We start from the raw sequence: 27,056 nt of genomic DNA on the forward strand, positions 1-27,056 counted from the left end.
GAGATATGAATTTTACGTCAGTAATGTATCGGATTGATGTACCCCCTGAATGGTCGATAGCTGCACTTTTTACCATTTTTGAGCTTTGTTTTTATGCAAATATCAGAAAAATGCATTTCATTTCATGTAGTTCTCATCAATATACAGTAAATAGTTACTAACATAAATGTAAATACAACGAGGAAGGAAGTGGTCTAGAAAACCTTGCAAAGCTAGAGTATTGCCACTCCCTATGCAAAGAGTGTTGTCATTTGCTGTTCCATTATCATTCATTTCAATCAATCCTCACTTAATGTTTTTACAGTTACAACCCTAATGTTGCCTGAAATTGTTTGATGAGTTACAGCCTCGTATATCCACGATATTCGTCCAAGGTCAAAGTTGGAGATTTATATGCATGTGTTGTTCATACTGCTAGGCCATATGATTGAGGAGTTACGTAAGGAATAGATTCCAAAATGAAAAAAAAATAATACTAACCTTTTGTGTATTTCTTTTCAATATCCACAGGAAATAATAGACCACAAGTTGATCAGATGTAGAAGAGTAGAAAATGGTGAGTCACTGTATGAATAACTTCACCCCCCCCCTCCCCCTTGTCCTTTCTTTCTTGTAACCTCACAGAAACAAGTTGAAAAAACATTATAGTTACTTTAAATTCATCCGATGGGTCTGCTTTGCTCAAGATAAACATTTTTAAATTTGAGTTACTATTTAACTAGCCCAAAATTTAGATCTTTTGCATTTGATCTTGATTCTAGAGTATATACTCAACACCATTGCATTTACTTCTATTGTGTGTTACTTTAATAATCAATGGGTAAAGTGCAGGCTTTTTCAGTTGGTATTGGTTTTGGTTTTTTATGTTAATATTGATACTCAAATCCCATAACAACATAGTTCAAAAACATGATTACCGAAGTTTCATTGCAAAGAGAACAGAAATGGCCAAAAAATCTGATGAACCTCTTTGTCTGTGATTAATATTGATTTGTTCAGTCGATGAAATGTTTAGAATTGAATACGAGCATCATTCATTACTTGCTGGTTAATCATTTAGTGGAAAATGGTGATGAGTATCTTGGTTTGACTAATTAGAAGCTTCTCTGAGCAAATTCTTTGTAGTTTTGGCAAATATGATAGTTTTAATCATAGTTTGGCATCAGAAAAGGAAAAGCTGATGAACTGTATCTTGTTGTTGTCAATGTTGGAGGATACATTTTGCAATATTTTTGAGCTTGATAGGTTTGGTAAAGTATGATAGTTTTGATCATAGTTTTGGCAACAGAGTAGGAGACGATGATTTACTGTATGTTGTTGTTATCAACATTGAAGGAGACATTTTGAATTGTATTAATGGCTGTGATAATTCTTAGGAATCCTTCTTGTCTTGTGATACTAGTTAATCCTTTATTCTGATCCTTTGTTTATCAAACTTCATTGTGAAATTTCATTTTAGTAAATTATCTCTCATGTTTCATATTGCAGATGTTCTGGGTACAGTTGATTTTGTAGAGGTTGATGATCTACCGGTGTTTAGGACTTGCAAGAAAGAAAAGGATCGTGTTGTCTTTCAGATGGGTACAGCAGATCCAGAGCGAGCCCTGAAAGCTGCTAAGATGGTGTATGTTAATTCATTTATGTTATTTCAACCATTTCATTTATTCATAAAATTTATGAGGATTTAGCAATTTGCTATAACATAGAACTAGTTCAATAGTAACGCATGAACTCATATTGCATAGTTTTGTCATTCACTTTGTGTAATTGAAACGCTTCATTGCCTAGAAGTGGATGCCTTTTGGCATCCTTCCCCCCCCCCCCCCCTCACCCCCAATGCTCTATTATTGCTTAAATTCCTTGAGACTATTAACATTTCATTGATTTTATTTCTTATTTTTAAAGACCCGCTATATTTTGCAGATACCGTTTTTTTGTTCCTTGCTATGATTTTCAGTTCTTTGAAACTATTTTCCGTTCTTTGTTACTATTTATAGTGCTGTTATCTAATCTGCGTTTTTTGGCTACCATATTTATTTATCTGGTAAGGAGAATCAAAACATGTATATTTGACCAACTGAAGGAAGATTGTACGTACTGTAGTTATGCTATTGTGGACATATTAAATAGATTGAAAAATTAGCTATAATTGTTTTAAAGAGTGTCCCAAGTGTTTGTTATCATCGTCTTCATTTGCTGTCTCTTTCATAGGGAAAATGATGTCGCTGGAATAGATGTCAATATGGGTTGTCCAAAGGATTACTCTACTAAAGGTGGAATGGGGGCAGCATTACTACAACACCCAGAGAAGATTAAACAGGTTGGTTCATTACCTTTGCAAAATGTTGCAAATTGAAGCCCTTGTCAAAGTTGTCCTGAAAGAACCTTTGAAGAGATATTCAGGAAACAGACATTTTGACAGTTATATGGAAAAAAATATATTCCATACTGTTTGTCATAAACCACATCTCAATATTTAGTCCCTAATTCAAGACATGGTTGATCGACTGGAAACCTAGTTTTACTGGCTAAACACTGGATTCTTCTGTGGAGTGGGTAACAGTGTGTGGTCTGTGATGTCGTAATGGCAAATGCTCTTCGAAAGCTTTATGTTTTTATTACAATGCTCCTGTTTTTTTTATCCTGTTAAGGATCTCTGTAATTAGAATTTCATCAGAATGCAATTTTTCTAGAAATATCATTTTACTTTGTGAGTAAGTGTGTTAAATACTATAAAGAAAAAAAATTCAGCTGAGTTTCCATGGTGACAGCATCCACTCTGATGTTGCCAGATGTATGCATTCACAAAATATCACCTAATTTGCACCACAAGTTTGAAATGTTTAAAAGAACACACATCACAGATTGCCAAAAAATAAAATTGTAAAATTTTCCCTTTAATTGCAGATTTTGACAACTTTAGTACAGGGTTGTAAGTTGCCTATAACTTGCAAGATAAGGATTCTACCAAAGGTAACTATTTGTGCACAGTTTTTTTGTGACTTCTGAGGCTGTCTAGTTTCCAACATTCTATCTAGGACGTTAAGATCTTCCATTTTGCCTCCCTGTAGTGAGATGGGCTAAGTTAAGAAATAAAATGTCTTATAGTCTTGGTGAAGAAAAACGATTTGCAAATGGCAGAGACATGGCTTTTTTTTTCAATTTTTATTCATAAGGGGCCATTTGTAGTCTTTCTAGCAGATTTTGAGCAATACCAATGTCGTTTTTAATAATCAATCTACTTCTTTGATATTTTCTTCAAAATTTGTATTTAAGTCTTAGGATTTTCAATTCATTTTGGATTCTTGTATGCGAAGGTATTTTCAAGACATCTGTGTAATATATGAAGTGCAACAAACAACATTATAAACTGCAATTGGCTTTGAAGTGAATTGAATTGAATTGAGTGAAGGCCTATTGGAATTTTTCCACAAATATCAAGAATTCATCAAAATTGATAGAGATGCTTCAAAATTTAAAATTGTCCATTCATAATGGCCTTAATGAATTGTGAGATGTGTATAATAAGGAAATCTATGAGACATTAACATAGGACTAGTATGTCAAAAATGATCATTTTGTGTCACAATCTTGCAGAAAAGGACTTTGCCAACAATGGTGCACTTAAAAAAAACTCATTTATAAGGCTTTTCTACTTCAAAGTGATATTTTGCAATCTCAGGGGAATTTGTATATTCATATTTTTTATATGAGTGGACTTATGTTTAGTTTGTTTTTGAAGATGTATCCATCCTACTATGGTGGTAATATTATTATAAACTAGTTTTTGCTGTACATTAGTTTTATAATATTCTATACAAACTTTAATCTACTAGTACCTTTGCTTTATGTTTACAGGTAAATTTAGGGCAAATCTCACAACTCTCAACTTTTTGATTCAGAACAATTCTTTGAAATTTAAAAGTGATAGGCCATAGTTAAAAATGTTGGAGGGAGTGGGGGGGGGGGTGTGAGGGGGATGAGGATGAGAAAGATGTGGAGGACAAGTAAATAGTCATATTGTTTTGTATGTATTATACTATACTTATACATTTTGTTGCCCCTTCTTTAGCTTTGGTTTGTTTTTAAGTCGCAATGAGAAAACAAAACTTTTTGTAAAATTCTAAATTTTTCAATCTTATACCAATAGCTGGAGGATAGTTTATCTTTAGTGAAACTAATAGAGGGTACCGGAGTAGCAGCTTTGGCCGTCCATGGAAGGATGAAGGAAGAGCGCCCCCAGCATCCGGTGCATTGTGATGTCATAAGAGCCATCGCTGAGAATATTTCCATTCCTCTTATCGCAAAGTAAGTCATTTTGCTGTATCAGAACGTTGTATTGGGATATTGACTCTAATATATCTTACCTTCCTTTCAAGTGAAATGTGTCTGTTTGGGGGTTTAGAAGTTGTTTGTAGGATCCATTTAAGAAATTTCACATAAGCATGAGGAGTCTTGAAGCAAAGTTTGTTTTGTGATGGACCAGATTTTTATGAATTCTGATATAAAATTTTTAGAATTGTGGTATGGGGTCACAATGGCTTCTGTTGTGTTAAGGAAGTACGAGATGAGGCAGTCACAATCTGGGAGTCAGCTTTGTAAGCTTTAGACCAAGACAAACAATCTAGCAGATCTGGCATATTATTGACTGACTACAGGCACTTCATAGTGGTAACCTGCTCTCTTTTAACATGGAGCTTATATTGTCAGTTTCCTAGGCTACATCAACTTTCAAGACCTAAAATCGTCCTATTAATATTATTTACTTATTGATGATTAAACTGCACAGGGACTGATATTATTGCAATTGACTGCACATTGACTGAAACTTAGTAAATGACAGCTAACACAAATTTAAAACGTGGGAAACGAATAACATGTATGTGACAGGGGTAAAGTTTATACTGTAGATTACATTGGAAGCTTTGCTTTATATCAATGAATTTTTGGAATTTTTGTTCCCAACTTGCAACCCACTGTAAATCCTTTCTGACCCATTTTAAGTCAACCAGTGTGCTTCATAAATGAACAAAGAAACCAATAAGGATTGTATCTGGTATAAGCATCTATCATTTCTATATAATATCCTGACAATAGGCTTATCTCACATTCATTTTCAATTCATAATTGTGTAACTTATAGTAACTGTATATATATTAATTATGTAAGGGTGAATAGAATGAACTTGAGGTTTGATAACCACCACCATGATAATATATATAGCGACATGTACGTAGAATTATTTCTTTTAGTTAAAAACAACGTAAATGAAAATATATTAAAAGTACAAAATTGAAACCTGATATAACAACTCATCCACCTGAATATTATCATGAAAATTGTTAACCCAGAGAGGCTGCCATTTTAGCTGCTTTCCAACGACAGATGTCTGCATTTAGTGTTAAAAATTGTGCAATTTACGTCAGGAGTCTGTCAAATCATTTGTAGTGCGTTTTACACAATACTTATTACATTCTATTGAAGTGATGCTGTCAAAACCCTCGCCAGAAACAATATATGGGGTAAACACACCGGTAAACTCTAACATGCATGAAAGCTGAACACAAATTATCCCGAGGGCTTGGCAAAGCCACAGAGTGTCCCGCCAACGAAATTTTGAGCACTGAATCATTGAATTCACTCAATTATATTTATTTGGGAACAAATATCAAGAAGGATGTCTTAAATTTGCTTAATTGCCATCATTTCGTAAGAGTACTGATATGTTTGAAGAAAATTCAGACCAAATCTCAAAAAGCTTCTTTAACAGGTGACCACACTCTCTAGATCTTCGTGTGTAGTTAAAGCACATGGTATACTGGCACGTTATCTTACGACTAAAGCATTAGGTATATCACCGATACCATCAGTAAAGCTTTTTTTTTTATGAACGATGGTGTTTGTAATAAATTCTGAAATATCTTTCCCTTTCTCTTAACATATTTCTTGCTATGGATATGATGTACATGATGAGAAAAAAAAAAATTCTTGGGTGATTCTTATTTCATAGTTGTATCTCAGTGTTAACTTATGAATAATTTTTTTTTTTTAACAAAGAAAAGTTAAACTATGGAAAATGAGAAGAGTGCATACCTAACAAGATTCACACAGATTTTATAAATATGTACTTTTATAATCTTGATAATGGAGTTCTGTATGTACAATATTTTATAATCTTAGAACTCTCATACTTAATAAAGACAGGGCTTGAACCGATCTTGAAAAGATGGAAATTTGTGCCGAAGAATTGGTCAAGGTAAGAATTGAGAAGGTTAGAATCGAGAACCTATTCAGACCCTGCTGGAACTAATTTGGCATCAGGCATATTTATGATGTATGAAATAATAAACCACAGCTAGAATTCTGTAAAAGAAATTCTTTGGACAGTTTTGCATGAAAATGATTTCAATTTCAAAGGGAAAATATTTATCTTCATTTATAACAGCCATTGATAATCTTTTCATATCTTGTAGTGAACGTACTCTAGATTTACTAAAATTTATAGAGCTTAGTTATGAATTAAATTGTCTTAAAACTTAAGTCACTGCTGTCAAAGCTTACTAATTAGACTTTATTAATAAACTATTAAGTTTTCATTCAAGCAATGTAATGGCATATTTTTCATCTGGTATGGTTGTAGTGAAAGATACCTGTCAGCAGCAATAAAATCGTTTTTGGCATCTAACTGACCATTAAAAGCAACTTGTGTTTAGTACCAGTCGTTACTGATCTTTGAGAAATGATCTATTTTTGGACTATCACATTCGAAACACAAAAAGAAATTAGAGCCATCTACTCAGAGTCAAGCATGAAGAGTTATAAATAGTCACATCATGTTTAGGTGGATTCCAGTCATTTACCAGTCATTTTTCTCAAGTCAAGTCATGGATTTGAGTCACTGTATCTATATGTGATGAATAAATATAAAACTTGTTGGAGTCATTTTTAATTTTTGAGATTTTAGTGATTTGTAAATGATGAAAATTGCAAAATTCATGCAGTAGCAAAACAAGACTGTATAAGACTTGAATATGATGCCCATGTGTTCTAACAATTTCAAGGGCAAATGTTGTTGATTCACAGTTGTCCATGTGAAACTAAAATGTAAATTGATATACAATTTATGAAAACAACATATTTACTTTTCAGTCTGAACAGAAAGATAAAAGTAGTTATCAGATTAACTTTAAAAAATGAGCACTGCAGAAATTTTATATACTTTTGGAATGAAAATCTTTAGCATAACTAATTATGCCAATAAATAGACCAACAAATCTATAAATATCATAGTTTGGATTTTTATATATCAACATTATAATTCTACATACAAATTGTCCCTTTTAACTGAGGAAGTTGTAAAAAATTGTTTGAATTATAATTCTTTTATTGTTTTCCCATATCCAAGTTTGTTGGACACACCAAAAGTGGTAATTTAGAGTTACACCCTTCGTCAGACTTACAATGCAGCCCTCCAGAAAAATATTTTTCCTGAAAGAAATCATATTTAGCAATATAAATATATTTCACTTTAAAGTGTAAAAAAGTCTGGCCAGTGAAGAATGAAAAGTTTAGGGATTTCAGTATTTGCTGGAATTTTTTTGAATTTTGAAGCAGAGATCTGACATACAAATTCTGCATTGAATTCGCTATAATATTATTTGCAGTACTCTAGAACGTTTTTTGTTCCTGAAAAATGTATATATAGAATTTCCAACCATTCTGTCTCTAAATTAAACTGTAAACACTGTCATCAGTAAATACATTTGAAAAGTCGAGAAGCCGAGTTCAGCCTAGTTCAGCCGAGTTCTGACATTAGAACTCGGCATTACATTCAAGATAACACACCAATGTTTTCATCATTTACAGTTCAACATATTATATAATATATTATTATATTTCTTTGTTACCCAAACATTTGTCAGACATCATATTAACCCAAAACAAATATCTTGTAACCAAATTAAAATAATTTTGACGATAGAAATTTATATTATTACATAGTAATGACAATGAAGAACTAAAAAAAACAAATATCAGCTTTCCTTGACTTTTTGAAATATTGAAATTCAATCTTCATCGTCTGTGATCCTTTCTCCAATGCTGTCATCTTCCGTGGTTTCAGTCGTGAAGGTATTCTTGATGGACGTTGTAAACTGGTCAAGAAGAGAAGGTTCTGATACCTCATCTACCTCTGATATTTCATCTACCTCCTGGGTCTCTTGTTCATCATTTATGGATGGATTAGTAGCAAGGCTGAATTTTCTCAACCTATCCAGCAATCCTGTACTCTCCTCATCTTTGATGACTTTTTCCTCTTCCTCCGCCTTCTCCTCCTGCTCGGTTTCTCTCTCCTTCTCATCACTGGTGAATGAGAAAGAATTTGAAAGTTTATCCAGCAATCCTGGTTCTTCATGTTTTCGTGAAAATTGCTCTTGAGCCTTCCTCTTTTCGGCGTCGATCTCTTCCATGGCCAGGCGGTCGCTCTTAGATATCTTCCTTTGAGATCTCTTACCCTTCATCTGTTCGAACAGCGCCACCATGTTGCTCACTTTAGGCGCATCCTTCAGTTCAGCGTCATCCTGGATGGCGCTGGATTGCACGTTGTACCCCTCCTCTTTCTTGCCATCGAATCGAGTCAGCCTATCAAAGAAAGATTTGTCTGATTTACCGTCCGATTCATGTTCTTGGGTGTTTACTTCAGTGTGGTTAGTGTTCTCCTCCTCGTCATTATGAGAGAATGGCGAAGATATTTCAATCCCGGTCAGCTTTTGAAATAGACTCTGTTCCTCTCCTTGTTCTTCGGTTTCAATTAATTCTTTCTCCTCCTCATCTTCCTCTGTTGCTGCTGTCAGCTTGGCTCTGATGTCAGATTCGATTGTTTTAATGGAATCGATGAATCCAGCCATCCGTCCCGGTTCTTCTTCTTGGTACATTTCGCCGGATGGATACTCGTCCACCTGATGATCTTCAGCGTAGTATTCCTGGTACTCCATGATCAGTTGTCAGAATTTTAATCCGATCGAAAGTAGTTTGAAATTTTGAAATTGAAAAAGTCCAGTTTAAAATAGAACAGAAGAATTAAACAGCACGTTATGGGTGGTGTTATAACACATAGAAAGAGGGAGGAATCTGAAATAATAAAAAAATTCCGAAAGTTTCCTCTTCTCCTGATGTAATATGAAATGATCTTTCCTGTAATAATTAATGCAATCTGTTGCACAAAAGTTGATCATGTAGAGTCAAGTACTGTTGAAATTTAGAATTATCAGATGAAAGCCACGCCTAACAGCCGCTGAGTGGTATGTCTTACTAAAGCTAGATCTGTGAACTGACACGGACAGACAGTAGATCGTTGGTAGCTGCACAGAGTTGACACCATCACAGCTGTGCTTGTTTTCAAAGTTCCCACCAGTCATAGTACTAGTTACTAGCAAATGGGCGAGGTCTACCACTCTGCTAAGCTGTTGTCGTCGTAGACGCCCAATTCGTATTACGTGTCGTTGATAAATTTGATCACTTTTAATTAAAATTCTAAAAGAAATCTTTCCGTCAGATCGAAAAGAGAGAGAGAGGGAGATAGATAGGGAGACATCATTTTATTAGTATTCTTTAATTTTACCTTGATGAAATAAAATAATAATAAATGAAATAAAATGGAATAGAATGCACAAAATAAAATGAATTAAATGACAGGATGTTCGAAAGGAGAGATCGGAAATGTTGTTAATTGGAGATCATTTATTTGTATTGACTTTATAGACGTCAGTTCTCTGATATTGTTTTACCAATATTTAAATTCTCGTATTAAACTTTCAATCAATTTATATGAAATAATTGTTTCTCACGGTATAGTTCATCTATAAGTAAAAGTTTGCTCAACTATGTACAATATAATCTCCCTTCCTAATTGTCATATTGTGTATTTCACATTTTATAGCAAGTCCAAATAGGTGATAACATAAATTAGTCAAACCCTTTTGACTGATAAGGATCAGTAAAGCTTGTACTGTTGCAAGATATGCAAGGTACTATCAGTGGGTTCTGATCTGCATCCCCGATCCCCCCCACCCCCCCCAGATGCCACTGGTTTTTGCTGGCATTGTTTTTATTTATTTTCTGCTTGAGCAATAAAAATTAGGTCACTCTAGGTGCACCTTTGACATGTAGAGTATGTCTTGCCCGTTTCCCTGGAAACACCACCTTGTCACATGAACTGCTGTTATGAAAAGTTGGCGGGTGTTGTAGGTTTAGAAAATATTTGGATGGACTTAACTTTTATAATTCATGATAAAAAGTACTCTTAAGAAAGCTTATGAAAAATGTCTATGAAAAAAAGTTTCAACAAAAATCATTTATAACAGAAGTGTTTTTAAATGGCATTTTAGACCTCTTATTTTGTTCAATGTCCAATATGTTGCTAGGGGTAAAATTTTGTTGGACTTTGCAGGAATTCTCTAAAGTCTATAGTGTTCCACAAACTTTTCTACCCCTTTGCAAGCAAAATCATTAATTATTTTAATCATATTTCAACATGATAATACTGAAGTATCACTATGTTTTGCTGATATTCTGTAGCTTGAATTCCAGATGGTTCATAAAGCCCCCCAATTCTTTTTTAACCAAATCAGTCAGTTTTGGAATGATCTTTGAATGTACTTTTTTTGCATTGTGCACATTGTATGGTTTTTACTGGCAGGACTTCTGCGGGCTTAGGGATTGATCACGTATCATTTTGGCCAATTAATAGTCTTTTTGCTGTTGAAAGTAAATCAGTTTTATTACCAGTACAGCTATATTATTGATTTTAACATTTGACACCACAATGCAGACCTTGAAAGGTGTGATTGGTTGCTAGGCGACCTTTAAGCCTGAGGTCACAGTACGAGCTGCCATGTTCTTTTCCAATTTCACACCTCTTTGCATGTGTTTATGCCGCCTAGGCGGGGATCTGGTCGCCATGATGTTTGATATTTTTTCTGTGAGATTTTTCCGGTTGGTTGAGCTGATGGGTAGAGTAAAGCAGCAAATAATATTAGATCTATTATAGAGTGGTGAACCCTCAATTTTTGTGAAATGTAAAAAAAAAAAAAAAAAAAAAAAATGTTAGTTGTCTGGTAATATTGACAAGGCAATAGGAAGTGGAATTGAGATAGGGAATGTCATTTACATGCTTTCAGACTTTCCAGACCTAGAATTTCAAAATTGTAAGCCTCTTGCAAAAAAAAGAAAAGCAAGTGCTTACAATTTCTACTAGTTAAAATAAAGTTTTCCTAAATTTTCCTAAATGACATCACTCGCACATCCGTTAGTGGCAGGCGTATGAGAGCTGATAATACACTCTAATGATACAGGCTCTTAATGTTTCTGTACAGTAGGTATGAAAATCATGTGATTTGTTAAATGATTTCTACTCATCTTGTCATGTGTTCTCAAATTTTCTTAAATTCTGCTGTTCAAAAACACAAACTTTTTTTCTTTTTTTTTTGACTGGCAATTACGAAAGCCCCTTGCATTCAGTCAGTAAATCACTAAGTAGCATGAATTTTCAAGGCCTTCTCTCATTGAGAACTCATAAAATGTGATTTCCCAGAACTTCTTAAACAGAACAGTGAAATTCAATGTTCAGCCTTTATGAATCTTCTGCCACTGTAGTTATCTCAGGTTACTGAAATCTGCCAAATTAGACATATCTATATATAGTTTGTTTTGTCATAGTGGACTGGTAGTGCTGCATGGTATATACGTATTCCCCAGAATGGTTGAATGGGTTTAGAATGTCAATCCTGAGATTTGGGTTTGGATGTTTTGTATAAAGTGTTTTAACTGTTTTAAAATTAACGTAAAATGAGTGTTGTGTATAAAATGTATGGTATTTGTAAAACTGTAAAATGTATGTTGTGTATAAAATGTGTGTTGTGTGTGAAATATATGGTGTGTATATTAAAATTGTATGTTGTGTATAAAATTTATATGGTGTGTAAAATGTGTATAGAGAGAGGATGGTGTGTTTAATAAGTTTGAAGAGAATTGTCCTTTGTGGTTCTCTCATAAAGATAATGTTTACTCAAATCTGACCCTCAAAATGTATCGATACTTGGTTAGAGTTTACAGAAGTGCACTCCTGCAGATTTTCATCGTCAAATTTATTTTCCCTGTATGGTCAGCTTGGGCTTGCTTTGAAGATATGCAATCTGTACATCTAAAGTAGGACAGATACTCTGGAGATGACAGTAAACAAGGTGTAAAATTTGAAAATTGAGGCTATTTTGAGTTTATTTACCCATTTATTTCACCCATCAATTCCCTGTCTCCTCATAACAACTGCACTCTCATCCTACCATGTCTAGAGCACTTGGTAAACCTGTTAGCACTCACTGTTCTCTCTGGGTGACCAACCTATTCCGGTCTACTGCCCTCATCATTTGCCCATCCATTTGTCTGGACCACCTTATTGAAGTTGGAAGTTTCGGCAAACTTGTTTAAGGGGCATTTTGCTGTCTTTAACATTCACATCGTGATAAAGAAGAATGATTCCATTCCAGTTCAGTCTAATTGGAAGACTTCTTTTCTAACAGCCTTGCAACCAGTTGTTTTCTGTTAATGTTCCCCTTTACATTCTGAGGGTGACTTTGACTTCATCACCACTATTTGTTTCTCTCGCTACAGTGGAGGATCGAAAGATATCATCACATCATTTGAAGACGTTGAAAAGTTCAAAGCTCGGACTGCAGCATCGTCAGTCATGATAGCGAGGGAAGCTCAGTGGAATTTATCCGTATTTAGAAGAGAAGGGATGTTCCCAGCAGATAGAGTTATCAAAGATTACCTTAAATATGTGAGTACATTATCATTGAAAAGTGTGGGTACCAGGGGAGGGAGGCATTGGGGGAGGGGTCGACCTGAGACACAAAATAACCAGTTGTTTTGGTCACTGATAAGCATTGCCTCTCCTTTGTCATGCATCACATCAAATAAATTGTTAGTACTATATTGTTTTGCATAGGAAATAAAAAGAATTTTAATTTTGACAATGATGCCATACCATAACTAATCTTTGCTCTTTGTTTGGTAGGCTATTGATTATGCTAATCCATACCAGAACACTAAGTACTGCATACAGCAAGTACTTCATGAAACCATGGAAACAGAACAAGGCATGGCTCTGCTTAAAGCAAAGTCAACCAAGGAAATCTGGTGAGTTTTCAACTTGTATGGGTGGTTGTGTTGCAGTGCAAGCTATTAGGAGATGGGAAGGGGTGTGGGTGGGGGGTGGGGGTTGTGGGGTCATTAAAGCATTGTCACTGTTTTGGCAAATTTATTTGATTAGTAGTCTGTACATTAGTTGTTCAAGGTGTTTACAAATTCGTCAAAAGGAACCTAAGGAGATTCATTGATGGCAAAAAATATAAGCTGTTTGAAAAGATGCTTTTCTCTGTTATGTCGATACATTGTATTACGTCTATACATGGTTTGAAGTAGCAATTTGAAAGATTGGATTGTTCGAAAGATTGTGAAGGATATAAAAGAGCCTGCTTTTTGCATTACAAATGTGTGTATTCTTTTAAGCAGTATCTTACATTGATTCTGATAGTAAGCAATATAAGCCTACCGCATTGTAGCTCATCGTCTACTGTCAGCTTTGAAAGTTTTGTTTAAAATAATAAAAACAGTTTGTTCATTTCTTTAAACAATATTTGTCTCAGTGATGCTTTTGTTAAAGTAATTAGTTAATGGCTAATTAGCGATATGTGAGTGAAAATAGGATCTCTCGGATCCTATGTCAGTGTTCTTATGATGTATTGCAATTACATATCAAATACATATTTCCTATGACAAAACTGTTGCATACTAGAGAGCAAACTTGTGCTAGACAATTCTATTTTAATATACGCAATGTTTGTAAAACACATATTTAAGTGTTAATAAACTTATACATTTCTTAAGGTAAAACACCTATGAACAGCAAAACATGACTCTTATTTTCTTTATTGCATTTTATTTATTCAGTGCAATTTGGGACGTGGAGGACTATTGTAGTAAAACTACAGCTAAACAGACGGAGCTTATCAGGGCAAAAGATGACGGCAGGTTGACAGTAAAGAGAAGAAAGTTAAGCGATGGCGCTATGCTCCATCTACTTCATGCTCCATATGTGAAGTTAGTCTTAACAAATAGATATATATATAAATATTTTTTTTTTTTTTTTAGAATTTGTGAAATAAAATTATTCATATGACTGCAAGAAAAGCTACACATTAATAGTTTCCAGTAACAAATTTTACAGTTTCAAGATTGAGGCATGCTTGTGTACATGATTCTTTATCATAAGCTCTTATACACAATTAAACACAGCTTCAGTTGATTTGACATAAGGTTCGTTCGTTCATTGTTTGAACAAACATTAGCCACAATCCTAAATGGCAATCGCCTCGTTGATGTTCTTCTTGCCTTCTCTTGACAAAAATTGTAACGTTTCTTCTTAGGTTAATGAGGTGATAGATTTCTTTAAAACGAGAACCTCATCGTGCTCGAGATTTGCTTGTTTGTGTAAACTTTCAACATTTACTTATATATATATCTGATGTTAACAAACAGGATTTATTTTCTCTCTTGTTTTTACTTTCTTTAAGGAAAGACTATGAAGGTGCTAAATTTCCAAAGATCAAGCTGTTTGAACTTTGCAATCATCGTAGGTGGCCTAAACCAGAGTTTACAACTGTAAGTGATTTTTGCCCAACTATGATGCTAGATATTTCTTTAAAAATCCTAGTAAACTATAGAGGACATTTTTAATTAGCAAGTGTAATCATCAAGATTGTGTGGAAAACAGGATACAGGTATCATTGACAGGTTTCCTCAGAGATCAAGAAGACTGAAGCAGCATTTTGAGAGCAATTTTGAAAATATTTGATACAGTTTGATACTAAAAATTCTATGTGCAATGTTGAGGATTGGAAGAAATCAGACATTTACTTGTTTTGAAAGCATAGTCTTATTTTTATCCAGTTGCAGTCATTTTGTGAGCAATTCAGGGTGACAAAAGTGCTTCTAAAGCAGTAAACATATGGGTAAAAAAAAATGGTATAGTTAAGAAAATCTGCAGAGCACCAGATATAGGAGAAAGGGGAATTGCCTCCCAAATAACAGCAAATGATTTCACTACAGGCAGCAGTTTCATAAGTATATTGCTGTGTAGACTAAATTGTCTAAGCTGAGGGGCTAGTTTTGCAGGTAGTCATTATGTGATATAATTTGATATTAAGAGAATGTCACATCGGACATAGAACTGCAGATGTCTATACAGAGGGGTGAGCCCTACGGTAGGTTGATCATTCTTGAAAAAAACAAACATAGATTATATTGTTGATTTCTTATATTTCCTTGTTTTGATTTATTTTTAATAATTTAATAGGAAGAAAGGCAACCAGACAGAAGTTTTCAGAGTACAGTGACAGTTAATGGTGACATGTACAGATCTATAGCATGGTAATATATTCTCTTAAAACCTTTTGTCCTTGATACCTCATGGGATTATCATGTGTATGTGTTTGGCTGCTGAGGGTTGGGAGGTGTGGGTGGGGGGAGGGAGGGAAATCCAGCCAGAACACAGGTTAAGTAGTCTCCATGAAGGTTGGGTAGGCTTCATCCTTCATCCCTTCCCCAAACCCCATCCTGCATCATCCTTGTGATTCCGATAGTCATCTGTTTTAACAGAAGTTAATAATTTTTATGACCTTGCAGCTGTCTTGTCATATTTACCCATTTTACAGATATTTCAGTCAAATAAGAAATAACTGACTTGAAACATGCAGTTGCTCAAATTTATGCTAGACCTTTTGTACCAAGAGTGTTGATTAGTGGAAGAGACAGGGAGAAGGAGGGTGAGGGTGGGGCAGGGGTGGGGACTGGGAGGGAGGTTTAGTACAGTTTCATGTCTGTCTAATTGTCTTGTTAACTGATTAGATGAATGAAATGCATTGCAACGATTCATTCACACTATTCGATTACAATATTTACTAGTTGTTACGTTTGCATTGCTCTGATTAAATGTTGTAAAGCTTAACCAAATTCAATAAGTCTGGCGTCTTCTTCTCCGTAGGGAAAGAAGCAAGCGGGCCGCTGAGCACGCTTCTGCTGCAGTTTGTCTCAGAGTCTTGGAGAGCTTGATTGATTGACAGAGATAAGATGGTTGGATATGATACTTATCAAGAAAGGAGTTTGTTGCAGTTTGCTGCAGTTTGTCTTAGAGTCTTGGAGAGAGGGCTTGATAGATGGATGGAGATAAAATGGTTGGATATGACAAGGAACAAGAAACGGAGATGGTGCCGCTAATATCAGTTTTGAGGAGCAGTGGAAATGCAATCATATTTAAGTATACAAAGGATCACTAGGAAAACGAAAAGAAGAGAGTCTACAGTAGGGAAACTCTCATTACATGAGACGAAGATTCTTAGAAAAGGAGTTTCATTCTGCTTTGATATAGCAAACTATGTCCTTACTATTAAGGGACAAGAAATGGTGGGAGTGAAATATTGAAGGACAATGGTGATCTAAAGAAAAGTATCCTGGTATTGGGGTTGGGATGGAAAGGTTGAATGGTATGGATAATTTATATTTATGATGTAAATGTTGGCTATGTTTATCTACAAGTTTTGGTAAAAATTGGAGAACAAACGTAGTAAGCCAAAGGGTATGAATATGGGCATAAAGCATCTTCAAATTGTGAACCGTTTAATCTTACTCCTTGAGAACTTTTCCCATTGGACTCTGAATCTGAATACAATTTTGACATCTCTCAATCAGAAATTTATAAAGTTTGAGCATACCCTAAGCAGATACGCAATCACATATAGTTTGTTTACTTAATAGGGTAAACGTGAATCTGCCATGAAAATGAGCATTTTATCTGAAAATGTTAACAATATGAGCCATGATGACAAACTATCATGACTCTCTCCAGAAACAACTAAAAAGTGGTTTTAGAACTATTATATTTCCCTTTATTACCAATTTATGTGGAATCAAAAACACTAGTTGCATGTTACAGCTTAGGCTCTAGTGCTCTGTCACTGGGCCAAATGCTGTTAGTATGGAAAGTAAGCCTATGTGCAGTACAACCCTTGGAGATATCACTTTTACATATGATGATAAAGTCGCTAAAACTGTTACCTTTATAAGACTGTGTATCTTGGCCAAACTGTTGCTTTTAAACTGTATATCTAAGTAAACAAACTCAGTGATTAGATTACGGGATGAGAAGCTGTGATTGCAAAATATGTATTCATGGTTTGCTTTAAGAAAACATGAGATGAAGAATAAAGGTATTCTCATTTTCATTTATACTTATTTTGATAAATATTTGAAAAAGGTGGCATAATTGTTCTAAGCCTGGGCCCTCAATGCCCCTGATCATGTTTTGCCTGCATCAATCATACAAAACAATTAATAGTGAAATGTATAGCTGTGTTGAAGATAATCTAAACCAAAGCCTTAATTAAGTCATTGTGAACTAGAAATGATAGTGTTACTGAGACTATGCTAATGAGGGCAGCAAACACATTGTAAGGTAATACCTCAGGAGTAATAAACTGTATTGCAGTAATTGACCCATTTCCTTAGTCTAGTAGTCCTGTGTCAGTGGGTGTTGACTTTGGGTATAAAGCACTTTGGATCAGATCTTTGAAAGCGTGCAATTAGCATATAATAGTGGAAGACATGTTAAAGTATGCTGGAATAGCACAAATAAGACTTGCATAATATATGATATTAAAGAAACTTTCTGTGTCCTTTTTGGTTTGTTGTTACTTGCTTTTCTTTTATAGCATTGGATTATTTTACCGTTATTTAATTTAACTTTATACAAATTTAATAATGTGAAGGCCAATCTACATTTCATGTGTGACATTGTAAACATTTGTTCTCTAGAGCTGAAAAAAAGAAAACTAACTTTTATAATCTAATATTTTTAAATGGAATGATCTACCATATTAATATCCTCTGGGGACCTAAGATAGTAAGACAAAAAAACACCACCACCCCCTCCCCTAATTAGGTTTTGCTTTGCTCGATCCCTCCAGCCCCCCCCCCCCCCATCTTCCCTTTACTCCCATGAAACGTTTCTCTTAATAATCTATTGCTAACAACCCGAGAGAGCAAACAACCTTATTCATGAATCTGGTCTAGTAGTAGTAACGTTCACGAAGGCCACTTGAACTTACACTAGCCCGTATTCACATCAATGCCACCCACACCGTACGTACGCACTGCACTGCGGTACCGACGCAGTACTGGATATTCCGTATACTTTGACATCGGTGTTCAATGAGAAAAACTCAGAAAATCATACCTAAGTACTAGATTTCTGTTCATAGATCTAACGAAAGAACCGGATGCGAATTTAATTACTCCATCTCTCTTGCATGAAGGTTAACAACCCGTTTTGAAGAATACAGCACAGACGCTCCAAAATATTCTTCCTTAACCAGGTTCCTCATTTGGCCTAACGTTAGGACCTAGCCTAACGTAAAAGTTGCAGTAGTTCTCTAGCCTAAGTAAGTAAAGTTGAGCGTCCCGTTGCTAGGGTGTATAAATAATACATTTCGCACTGGTTAATTGGTAAAAGTATTTTAGCCTCTATTATAAGGGTTTAATTTTAACGACTACTCGAATGAATGCAAAATAGGCCTACAGTTAACCATTAAACATTAAAATGTGACGAGTTGGACGTAGGCTCAAGACCGATCGAGGTACTGCTTCCACATAGTTTTGCCGACGTACCAGTTATGCGAAATTTTGAGGGAAAAAAATGGCTAAATATAAGAGAATTGGAAAGAACGATATTTTCCCTGGGGACAGAACAAAGTCTCGAATGTGATGAAGGTAACGAACAGGGCTGTAGCTACTGGAGGTGCTTCCAAATGGCAGTTAGGCTAGAGTTTATAACACTCAAAGTTACATTGGTAGTGTATGGTAACTTCGCATGTCCCCTAACTTGTTTTACATTTGTACGATAGCTGCACTGATAGACACTAGTTTAGAGTTCATCAGTCAAATGGTAAACAATAAAGTTGCTACAGTGAAACAAGAAAACATGATTTGTATTTTGAGGCACTTTCAAGAATTATTTCATTCAATATACGCGCAAGTTAGGGAAATACTTCCTCGCATAGAGCACTGTGACTGAAAGAGTTTGATCAAACGATGGATCACATAGGTAAGAAATGATAGCACCATTTTGCAAGTAATCTCAGTTGCACTTACAAAATTTCTCAATGGGTAAGGAACACACCACTTCCTTAGACCCCTCTCGTTCATCTTCTCACCAGTACAGTTATTCAAACACTAATGCACATTTTAGATGAGTTATGTACACATTTCTCCTTTTCCTCTTTCTTTTTTCAGGTGCTGAAAAGCACGATAGTTTCAGCAAACTCATTTGCATTGGTATCGCGTTATGGCAATGCAATGATATTCTTTTCTGGACAGCAGTTTACCAGTGGGAGTATACAACCATGAATCGCCATGCAAGAACTAGCAGTGCTTCAAGAGACAATCGAGCATTCAGAGAAGCCATCGCAACCATGAGACAAGAATTATTGGAGAGTCAGGCTGAAACACAGAGAGCTAAAGATCAACTCAATTGTCTGATAATGCTTGTAAGAAGGTAATGTTATGGCCCTCATAGTAACTCATTAGTCACTGCCTGGTGGAAATAAATTTTCCCAAAAATTTCAAATAATGAAGGGGAAAAAAATCGATGACTGGACATTTAGGGTGGAATGATAGAAATGATAAAGCATTAACAAATTATTATTGTGAGACATAACAAATATGCTGTAGCAACAACTTTATGCTGGAGAGATCACACCTGGAAAGTAGCATTAGGTGTCTTTTAGCTACCCTCCATTTTCCATGGTCAACAAACATGCCAATTAATAACAAATACTGATATGATTGAAAATAGGACAGAATTTTGATGTGACATAGTGAGAGATATAATAATCATAGATGAAAAACATGCTGTCATTGTTATATAATATTGTTTTGCATTTCTATGAATTTGAACTGTGAGGCTAAAGAAGCAATCACCCTTACCTCTTGCAAATAATTCTAATAGTGGTTGATTGTCGCATAATTCCAAGGTGACCTCTTGAAAACATGAAGGAGACACTAGACTAAAAGGTGATTGAATGTTTCCCTAAAATCAAAGGAACTCATGATCAAATGTAATGTAAGATGTCTTAAATTCTTTTCCAGGGCATGGTCTGGAGATAAAGCAGCCTCTGTGCATGTTGCAAATATTGCAGGTAAGAATTACTATTTACATTTGAATTCTTTACAGGCCATTGAACTAGTATGAAAGCATGAAGAAAGATCAGGTTTGATTTGGACAAAGATTCGCATCGAAGAGTGGTGTGTCAGGGGGATGCAGCCCCCTGAAGCCAGGAACAATTAGTTAATATGGGCAAACGTGTGGTAAAGAATGTGTATTCTCACTTCTATAATAGTAAACGTGAAGAGTGTAAAAAGTGACCAAAATTGTCCCTGGGACCCCGAACTGGCTCTCAACATTTCTGATAACATTTCAAAAAAGTTAACTGGCATCTGCTGTGATATGTGGTTAGTTGGACCATAGGCATCACGGAATTGTTTAATAATTATGTGAGGAACTGAAAAATGTTGAATGTAGATTTTACTTTGTTGAATTTTAAGTTTATGGAAAAGAACCAAAACATTATTAAAAGTTCTCTGCTCAATTGCATTGTTCATAATATTTCATATTCAGTTTTCCATTGTTCATTTACTTACATTTTTTTCAGTCACTGCTTTAATGTACCAGTATGTATTCTTTATGTAGTAGTATGTATACCACATGTCAACTTATTTACAGGCGTGGCACCTCCCATCTTCCAACAAGAAGCTGAAGCAGTGACTGCAGTCTACAAGGTATGCATCCATAAATCTCATATTTTCTCACATTACCAGAAATCTGCAATGATTGTAGTTTTTCATGGGTAATTTTTGTGTGCTTGATGAAGATGAAAGTACTAGATATTCTAGTATTGCAAAATCTGACAAATTCATCAAATTTTAATTCTTCAATGGATATAATGTCGTTTGAAGATATACCAAATTTGTTGGCCCGAAATCTTTGTCAGGAATTAGTAACCCCAAATTGTATAAAATCTATGATGTATATATACTTTTGTAGGATAATGTAATCATTTTGAATGTATAAAATTCTTCAATTGTCCTTTATTCATGCCTCTTCCTCCTCCTGCCCCCCACCCATTCCCCTCCTCCTTTTGCTTATTATAGTATCACCCTTAGAAAACGTTTTTTAATCTTTGGTACAGTCTAAGGCAGTCCACCACTGGGCTATGCTTACAGTTGGCCTGTTGAATCAGCACTACCGTCAACTAGAGGAACATGCACTAGCTCTAGCAAAGAAACGGCTACAACAGAGACAAGACTTTCTAGATGTTCAACTTCATCATCATACAGATATCCTGAACAGTCCACCGACGGTGCCTTTGAAACATCATCAACAAGCTGAGCTGAAGAAACCAGTAAGTGAAGAGCAGTTCTTGTCATGTTGTCATCAGATTAAGCAAGGATTTTTAAGTGAGGAAAATAAACAATAAATTTGAAGCATGTGCAACAAAAGATAATTGTAACATGCACGGTACTTGTTGATGTGCCAGGTATTGTCTCTGTGGCTGCATGATGCTAAACGTTTTCTGTTCAATCATACACCAAATGTTAGTTAATAACCCAAAACTGCTATCCTAGCCATGTTACTGTTCAGAATATTTTGCAAAACAGTTATGTGATAAAGAAAATGTACAAAGAGCACTGTGCTTGTAATAAAATAAATCAATAAACCAACGAGTAAAACGTCGACGGCTTGAATGTTAACAAAAATTAATCAACAATAAAAAGAGAAAGAGTGAACCGCACAAAGAAACCAGATGTATTAAAGGACCATGGTCCGACAGAGCTTCACCCACGAAGATCATATTTACAAACAAATCGAGGTGACTGTCAAAATATGTTATACATATTATTTAAAGAAAAATTAATGTGACAATATTCAGTGAATTTTATTTTACATATCATAACGCTTTGGTTAAGTTTTATTCCAACCGATTTTATTGATAATCGCAATCATAAGGTAATTAAACATTCAATGATTGCTTTACAGAGTTTCTTTCTTACTAACCCTGGTTCTTACCAAACAAGCACAGAAGAATCTGCTTCATCTTTAGTGGAGTTTCTATATCCTGGCAATGATATGAAGGTAATTATATTGTGTATCATTGTTATATCTTGAATGGACTCCCGAGTGGAGTTGTATAAATGTAATGTAATGTTCAGCCAATGCTTGAAAAGGTATATTTACTTTGTCTGTGATAGTTTTGTTATCTATGTAAATATAATATGATATACATTATATACTTATATATATGCGAGTTACGTACTCTGTATTGTGAAACATTTCAACTGCGATGGCATCGCTGTATATGATACTTTATGCAGCACTGTGTCATATGGAAAAGCTGTAGCTACCACACACCCCCTTGGAAGCAAGGCTGAATGTATATCAGATAATAGAGATTATCACCGTCTAGCTGCAGTGATGCTGCAGCATCCCATCTTTTTGCATGGTACCTTACCAGCCTTTGCAAAACCACAAACATTCGAGTTTGAATGTCTCCAGTCTGTTATGGTATTTGTTTGTGATATCACACAGTTCCTGTTGTAATGATAGTATTACACTCATTTCTGTATAACAGTAGAGATGTTACTTGCAGTAAATCATTTTAGCATCTGAATTTTGAAAGCTGAATGATGAATGAGTTATTGCTTTCATAGTACTTTATCATGCGAGTACAAGTATTGGGGAAAAAACTAATTTGGGTACTAGTGCTCTTTGAGTACTACAAAGCTGGCTGATAGTAATGATCAAGAATACTGAATGTCAACTCACCCATTTTAATATACGTTATCTGATGTACATGATGTTCCTTGCAGTTCCTTAAAATGCTTTTCTCTTTTTCATACATACACAGGCCAAGAGGACAGAAAAAGAATCTCAAAGGAACAACAACAAGGTAATTAATGGGTGTAATATATAAGAAAAACAGGTTTATTCAACAACAAAAAAGATCTTACTGGTAAAAGAATACAGGGAAGATGTCCTGCCCATTAATATCAATCTATTGTTCATTTCTGATCTGATTTTTTCATTGATCATTTCTGATGAAACTATTTGAAAGAAATATAATACTCATCTCATACAAAATATGTGAACAGGTTGTTTCCACTCTTAATTAGCAAACTAGATATATGTCTGTTCATAGATCAGTTGCCCCTTCAGTGCCCTATATATGTTTAAAATTTCCCAGGAACAAAACTATGCACTACTTAAGAAGGAGAAATGTGTAGTAGTCACTTCATTGTGGTCTGCCAAACAGGTAACTTTAATACTACCAAAGAAATTAAAAGGCCGCATGGCAAGCCTGATCTTTTGAAAGGTTAGTAGTATGAATATCAAGGTTATTCCTATCAAGGAGGAAGGCTCGCATATTGGTTGTCCAAAATCACGTCTAGTCGAAACCATTTACTTGTTTATAGTATTGCATCTGTTTTAAGTAAGCTGACGTTACTAACATTGTTTATCACTTTATTTATTTTGTTGTTTTCTTTAAATTTTAACATTCATCATCCAGGACAGTTGAATCCAAGCTGGTCAATTATTTTAACCTTCAGAAATGAATCTTTAGCAGTAATGTATAAATAACATTCTTGCCTCCAGTCCAAACTGTTTGCCGTGCCCGATGAGTTGAGTAATAAGTCTAAGACAAGACGACCAGTGAGTGCTCAACATTTGAAGAAAGCTGATGCTCAACGAGCAAGACCGAGAAGTGCAGGTAAATAATTTGCAGGGTGATGTTTTATCATACTTTGTTAAAACATTGTTAAAAATATATAGTTCCAGTGTGATGTGATTTTGGATTTGTTACAAATCTTCAGACTGTCTTGTTTACAATGGAGCATCAAACAACGATATCTTCCAGATGTAAGCAGAAGTTTAGCTTCAGCTGTCTGGTTAAATCGTCTTCATATTTATTATTGTATATAGATAATTTGTTTACGAGTCAGATTCTAGATAACCTCTCATTCAATACCCCTCCCCATTTTTTCTTCTTCTTATTGAAAATTAATGTACATGAATACATTTAGTTTTTCAACTGTTCATCACTTCGTTAGATAAGTTCATTATTCTTCTTCAAATTAAATTTGAAAATTGAACAAGATGTGCTTGTTGTATACATTACATATCATTGTCTTTGCAAGTTAATTGCGACCCTGCTAAAACTGTAGATGTTAATTCAATGTCCAATATTCCAGCTTGCATCAAGTGTTCCGAATCAAATGTTGATTTTAATACCATTCAAATTGTTTTCAGTAAACAACAGCCATTGAGGTTATTTGCAATGTCATTTTCAAGTCTAGAATTAGTTAAGAAAGGGCTTTAAAAAGATAATATCTCATATTTTTCATAAATGTTTCTTTGGTCTTAATTGTTAGTTTTGTTTGCTTTTTTTTCCATCCAGTTGTCAAAACAGCTATAAAAGGTGAAAGACCCCTGAAATATGAAACCACACGTCCTCTCTCTGGGAAGACCAAATCTCAAAGAGATAGAGGGAAGTCTGATTCCCCAGCCACCAAGAGCAGATTAACAGAGCAAACTCATCCCAGACAAGAGTATGGAGAAGATGAATATTCATTAGACAGTAATGAAAATGAGGAAGAATCAGAGAGAGCTTGGAAGAAAGGTCCCATCTCCATGGAGGACTCTGTGGCAGAGGAACTGAGAAATATTAAAAGAATGGAGGAGGATTTTAAGAAAACTACTAAATTATTACAACAGAAATTAGGAATATCAAACACTGGTGCTGTATAACATGATGTTTTTTTGAGTGGAGTGGTTGACTGTCAGGGGGTGAAACCACCATTTTTGTGCTGGGAGGATAAGATATTGTGTCTTCATAAGGAGGGTCTAGGGGGGTGGAAATTTGTTATTTGCCTGGATGCAAAATGGTGCTCTATGTTGAAACAGTGCTGAAGTTTTCTTTCTTTTGGCGGGGGGGGGGGGGGTAGTGGGGTTGGGGGTTTATCGTGTATGTAATCAAGACACGAAGACGTTCTTAAGATAACTGCACGTGTATTGCCTCTGGGTATCGGTGATAACATATTAACAGATTAACATAAGGATGGCGCTATGCTAGTACAATATGTGACATCTCCCTTATCAAGGTGTGAATAATATAATATGTTGAATGGTGATGAAATAGTTATGGTGACACGATATGGTAATAACAAAACTAAACTACAGAAGATTTAATGGTAAAAAGAAAACAAAGTATAGACTGTTAGTCTATAAACAGATAAACTTCTAACTCAGCCACTACTGAACAACCTTAGTACTCTTCAATAAACCTTTTTGGTTTACTAATGACTCTACCCCTGGAACTGGTCCCCTGAAGCTGCTCCTGAGGGTTATCAGTGGGAGTTTCAAATGAGCTCAAATCATCTTCATTCACATTTTGAGGTAAGACAACATTTGCCTCTTTTGTCTTCATCAAATGCCGCCTATTTCGCCTAAGGTCCCCGTTTGGACTTTCAATAATGAATGAATTTGGTTGTTTTGATTGACTAAGCACCTTGGCTGGATCCCAAGTGCCATTTGAATTTCTGACTCTGACTGTATCACCTGGATTCAGTGTTGAAAGAGGTTTTGTATTTCTGTCGTAATACAATTTCTGTTTGTTTTGTCGGTCTTGTAATTTGGCAATGACATTGTTGCCACTGTTTTGAATTTGTGGCTTGAGAAGTTGACTAGTGATTGGCAGTGTTGTTTTTAGCCTTCGACTCATTAACAACTGTGCAGGAGATCCAAGATTATTGTCTATGGGAGTGTTTCTGTACTCCAAAAGACTTAAATGTGGATCCTTTTGGTCAGTTTTTGCTTTTTTGAGCAATTTCTTGATTGTCTGTATGGCTCTTTCTGCCATCCCATTTGATTGTGGATAAGTAGGACTAGAGGTTGCATGATTGAACTGCCAGACTTGTGCAAAATGCTTAAACACCTGACTTGAAAATTGTGGCCCATTGTCCGACACCACTTTGTCCGGTATTCCATGTCTGGCAAATATAGCCTTTAGGCTATTGACTACACCTTCACTAGTTGTCTGTCTTAACTCAGAGACTTCTACAAACTTTGAATAATAGTCTACTACTAACAAGAATGTTTTGTTTTCCAGGTAAAACAAATCAGTTCCCACCGTCTCCCATGGCCTATTTGGTATTGGGTGAGGCTGAAGGGGTTCTTTGGCATTTGCGTTTTGGTACATCAAACATGTAGAACATTTTGAAACCATGTCAACAATTTGACTCATCATTCTGGGCCAAAATACTACTTCCCTTCCCCTTCTTTTGCACCTTTCTATCCCCTGGTGACCTTCATGAATTTTGACCAATGTTTCGTTTCTGAGGGAGGTGGGAACAATGAGTTTTTCACCCTTAAATAGCATATCTTCAGCAATATGTATTTCTTCTTTGTAATCCCAATACTCTTTTATCTCATCAGGCACAGCTGATTTACTTGCTGGCCACCCTACTTCAGTGACCTCTTTGAGTTTTTGCAGGGTCAGATCTTTTCTAGTTTCATCAATAAACTGATTTTTCTTTTGAACTGTCATTGGCAAGTTGGTCACCAATGTGTGGACTACAAGTTCAATTTCTTTGTCAAATTCATCATGTGTCTGATCTACCTCTAAATAGGCCCTGGAGAGAGTATCAGCAATGTACATCTCTTTACCTGGTTTGTATTCAACCTTGAGATTATAACGTTGAACCCGCATCAACAATCTTTGAATTCTGGGAGGTGCTGACACAAGAGGTTTTCTCACTATAGCCTCAAGGGGCTTATGGTCAGATTCAACCAGAACCTCTTTGCCATAGATATATTGGTGGAATTTTTCACACCC

At 35.3% G+C, this 27,056-nt stretch overlaps 2 protein-coding genes across 6 annotated transcripts in view; both read left to right on the forward strand.

The window, feature by feature from the left end:
- The window catches only part of LOC139960603 (tRNA-dihydrouridine(20) synthase [NAD(P)+]-like), a 19,103-nt gene extending 1,325 nt beyond the window's left edge, over positions 1-17,778 (forward strand). The window contains exons 3-13 of one of the 2 annotated variants that reach the window (XM_071959090.1): positions 511-556; positions 1,489-1,624; positions 2,212-2,320; positions 2,908-2,973; positions 4,151-4,308; positions 12,667-12,835; positions 13,073-13,194; positions 14,008-14,157; positions 14,631-14,718; positions 15,413-15,486; positions 16,100-17,778. In XM_071959090.1, the coding sequence (XP_071815191.1) occupies positions 511-556; positions 1,489-1,624; positions 2,212-2,320; positions 2,908-2,973; positions 4,151-4,308; positions 12,667-12,835; positions 13,073-13,194; positions 14,008-14,157; positions 14,631-14,718; positions 15,413-15,486; positions 16,100-16,175 (1,194 nt within the window). In that variant the 3' untranslated portion in view covers positions 16,176-17,778. The remainder of the gene's footprint in view (positions 1-510; positions 557-1,488; positions 1,625-2,211; positions 2,321-2,907; positions 2,974-4,150; positions 4,309-12,666; positions 12,836-13,072; positions 13,195-14,007; positions 14,158-14,630; positions 14,719-15,412; positions 15,487-16,099) is intronic. The other variant, XM_071959082.1, reaches the window with a different exon arrangement.
- A 470-nt stretch (positions 17,779-18,248) lies between these two features.
- LOC139960616 (uncharacterized) lies at positions 18,249-25,147 on the forward strand. 4 transcript variants are annotated; one of them, XM_071959102.1, is made up of 9 exons: positions 18,249-18,425; positions 19,402-19,663; positions 20,257-20,306; positions 20,891-20,946; positions 21,357-21,569; positions 22,205-22,300; positions 23,073-23,114; positions 23,819-23,933; positions 24,621-25,147. In XM_071959102.1, exons 2-9 carry the CDS (start codon positions 19,512-19,514, stop codon positions 24,968-24,970), a joined length of 1,074 nt encoding a protein of 357 aa, XP_071815203.1. In that variant the 5' UTR covers positions 18,249-18,425; positions 19,402-19,511; the 3' UTR covers positions 24,971-25,147. The 4 variants fall into 4 exon arrangements, with proteins under 4 accessions (XP_071815203.1, XP_071815200.1, XP_071815198.1 ...); XM_071959099.1 differs by having other exon boundaries at positions 18,250-18,551; XM_071959097.1 differs by lacking the exon at positions 18,249-18,425 and adding an exon at positions 18,593-18,879.
- The last annotated feature ends 1,909 nt before the right edge of the window (positions 25,148-27,056 follow it).

Source organism: Apostichopus japonicus, chromosome 3, assembly GCF_037975245.1.
Source record: "Apostichopus japonicus isolate 1M-3 chromosome 3, ASM3797524v1, whole genome shotgun sequence".
NCBI lineage: Eukaryota > Metazoa > Echinodermata > Holothuroidea > Aspidochirotida > Stichopodidae > Apostichopus > Apostichopus japonicus.

Bases quoted from the DNA above. Each gene is read 5' to 3' on its own strand.
- LOC139960616 (XM_071959097.1), top strand. From the start codon at position 18,783: ATGCGAAATTTTGAGGGAAAAAAATGGCTAAATATAAGAGAATTGGAA. The intron at 21,570-22,204 runs GTAAGTGAAGAG...ATTGCTTTACAG, and splicing joins AAGCTGAGCTGAAGAAACCA to AGTTTCTTTCTTACTAACCC. The intron at 23,115-23,818 runs GTAATTAATGGG...TCTTGCCTCCAG, and splicing joins CTCAAAGGAACAACAACAAG to TCCAAACTGTTTGCCGTGCC.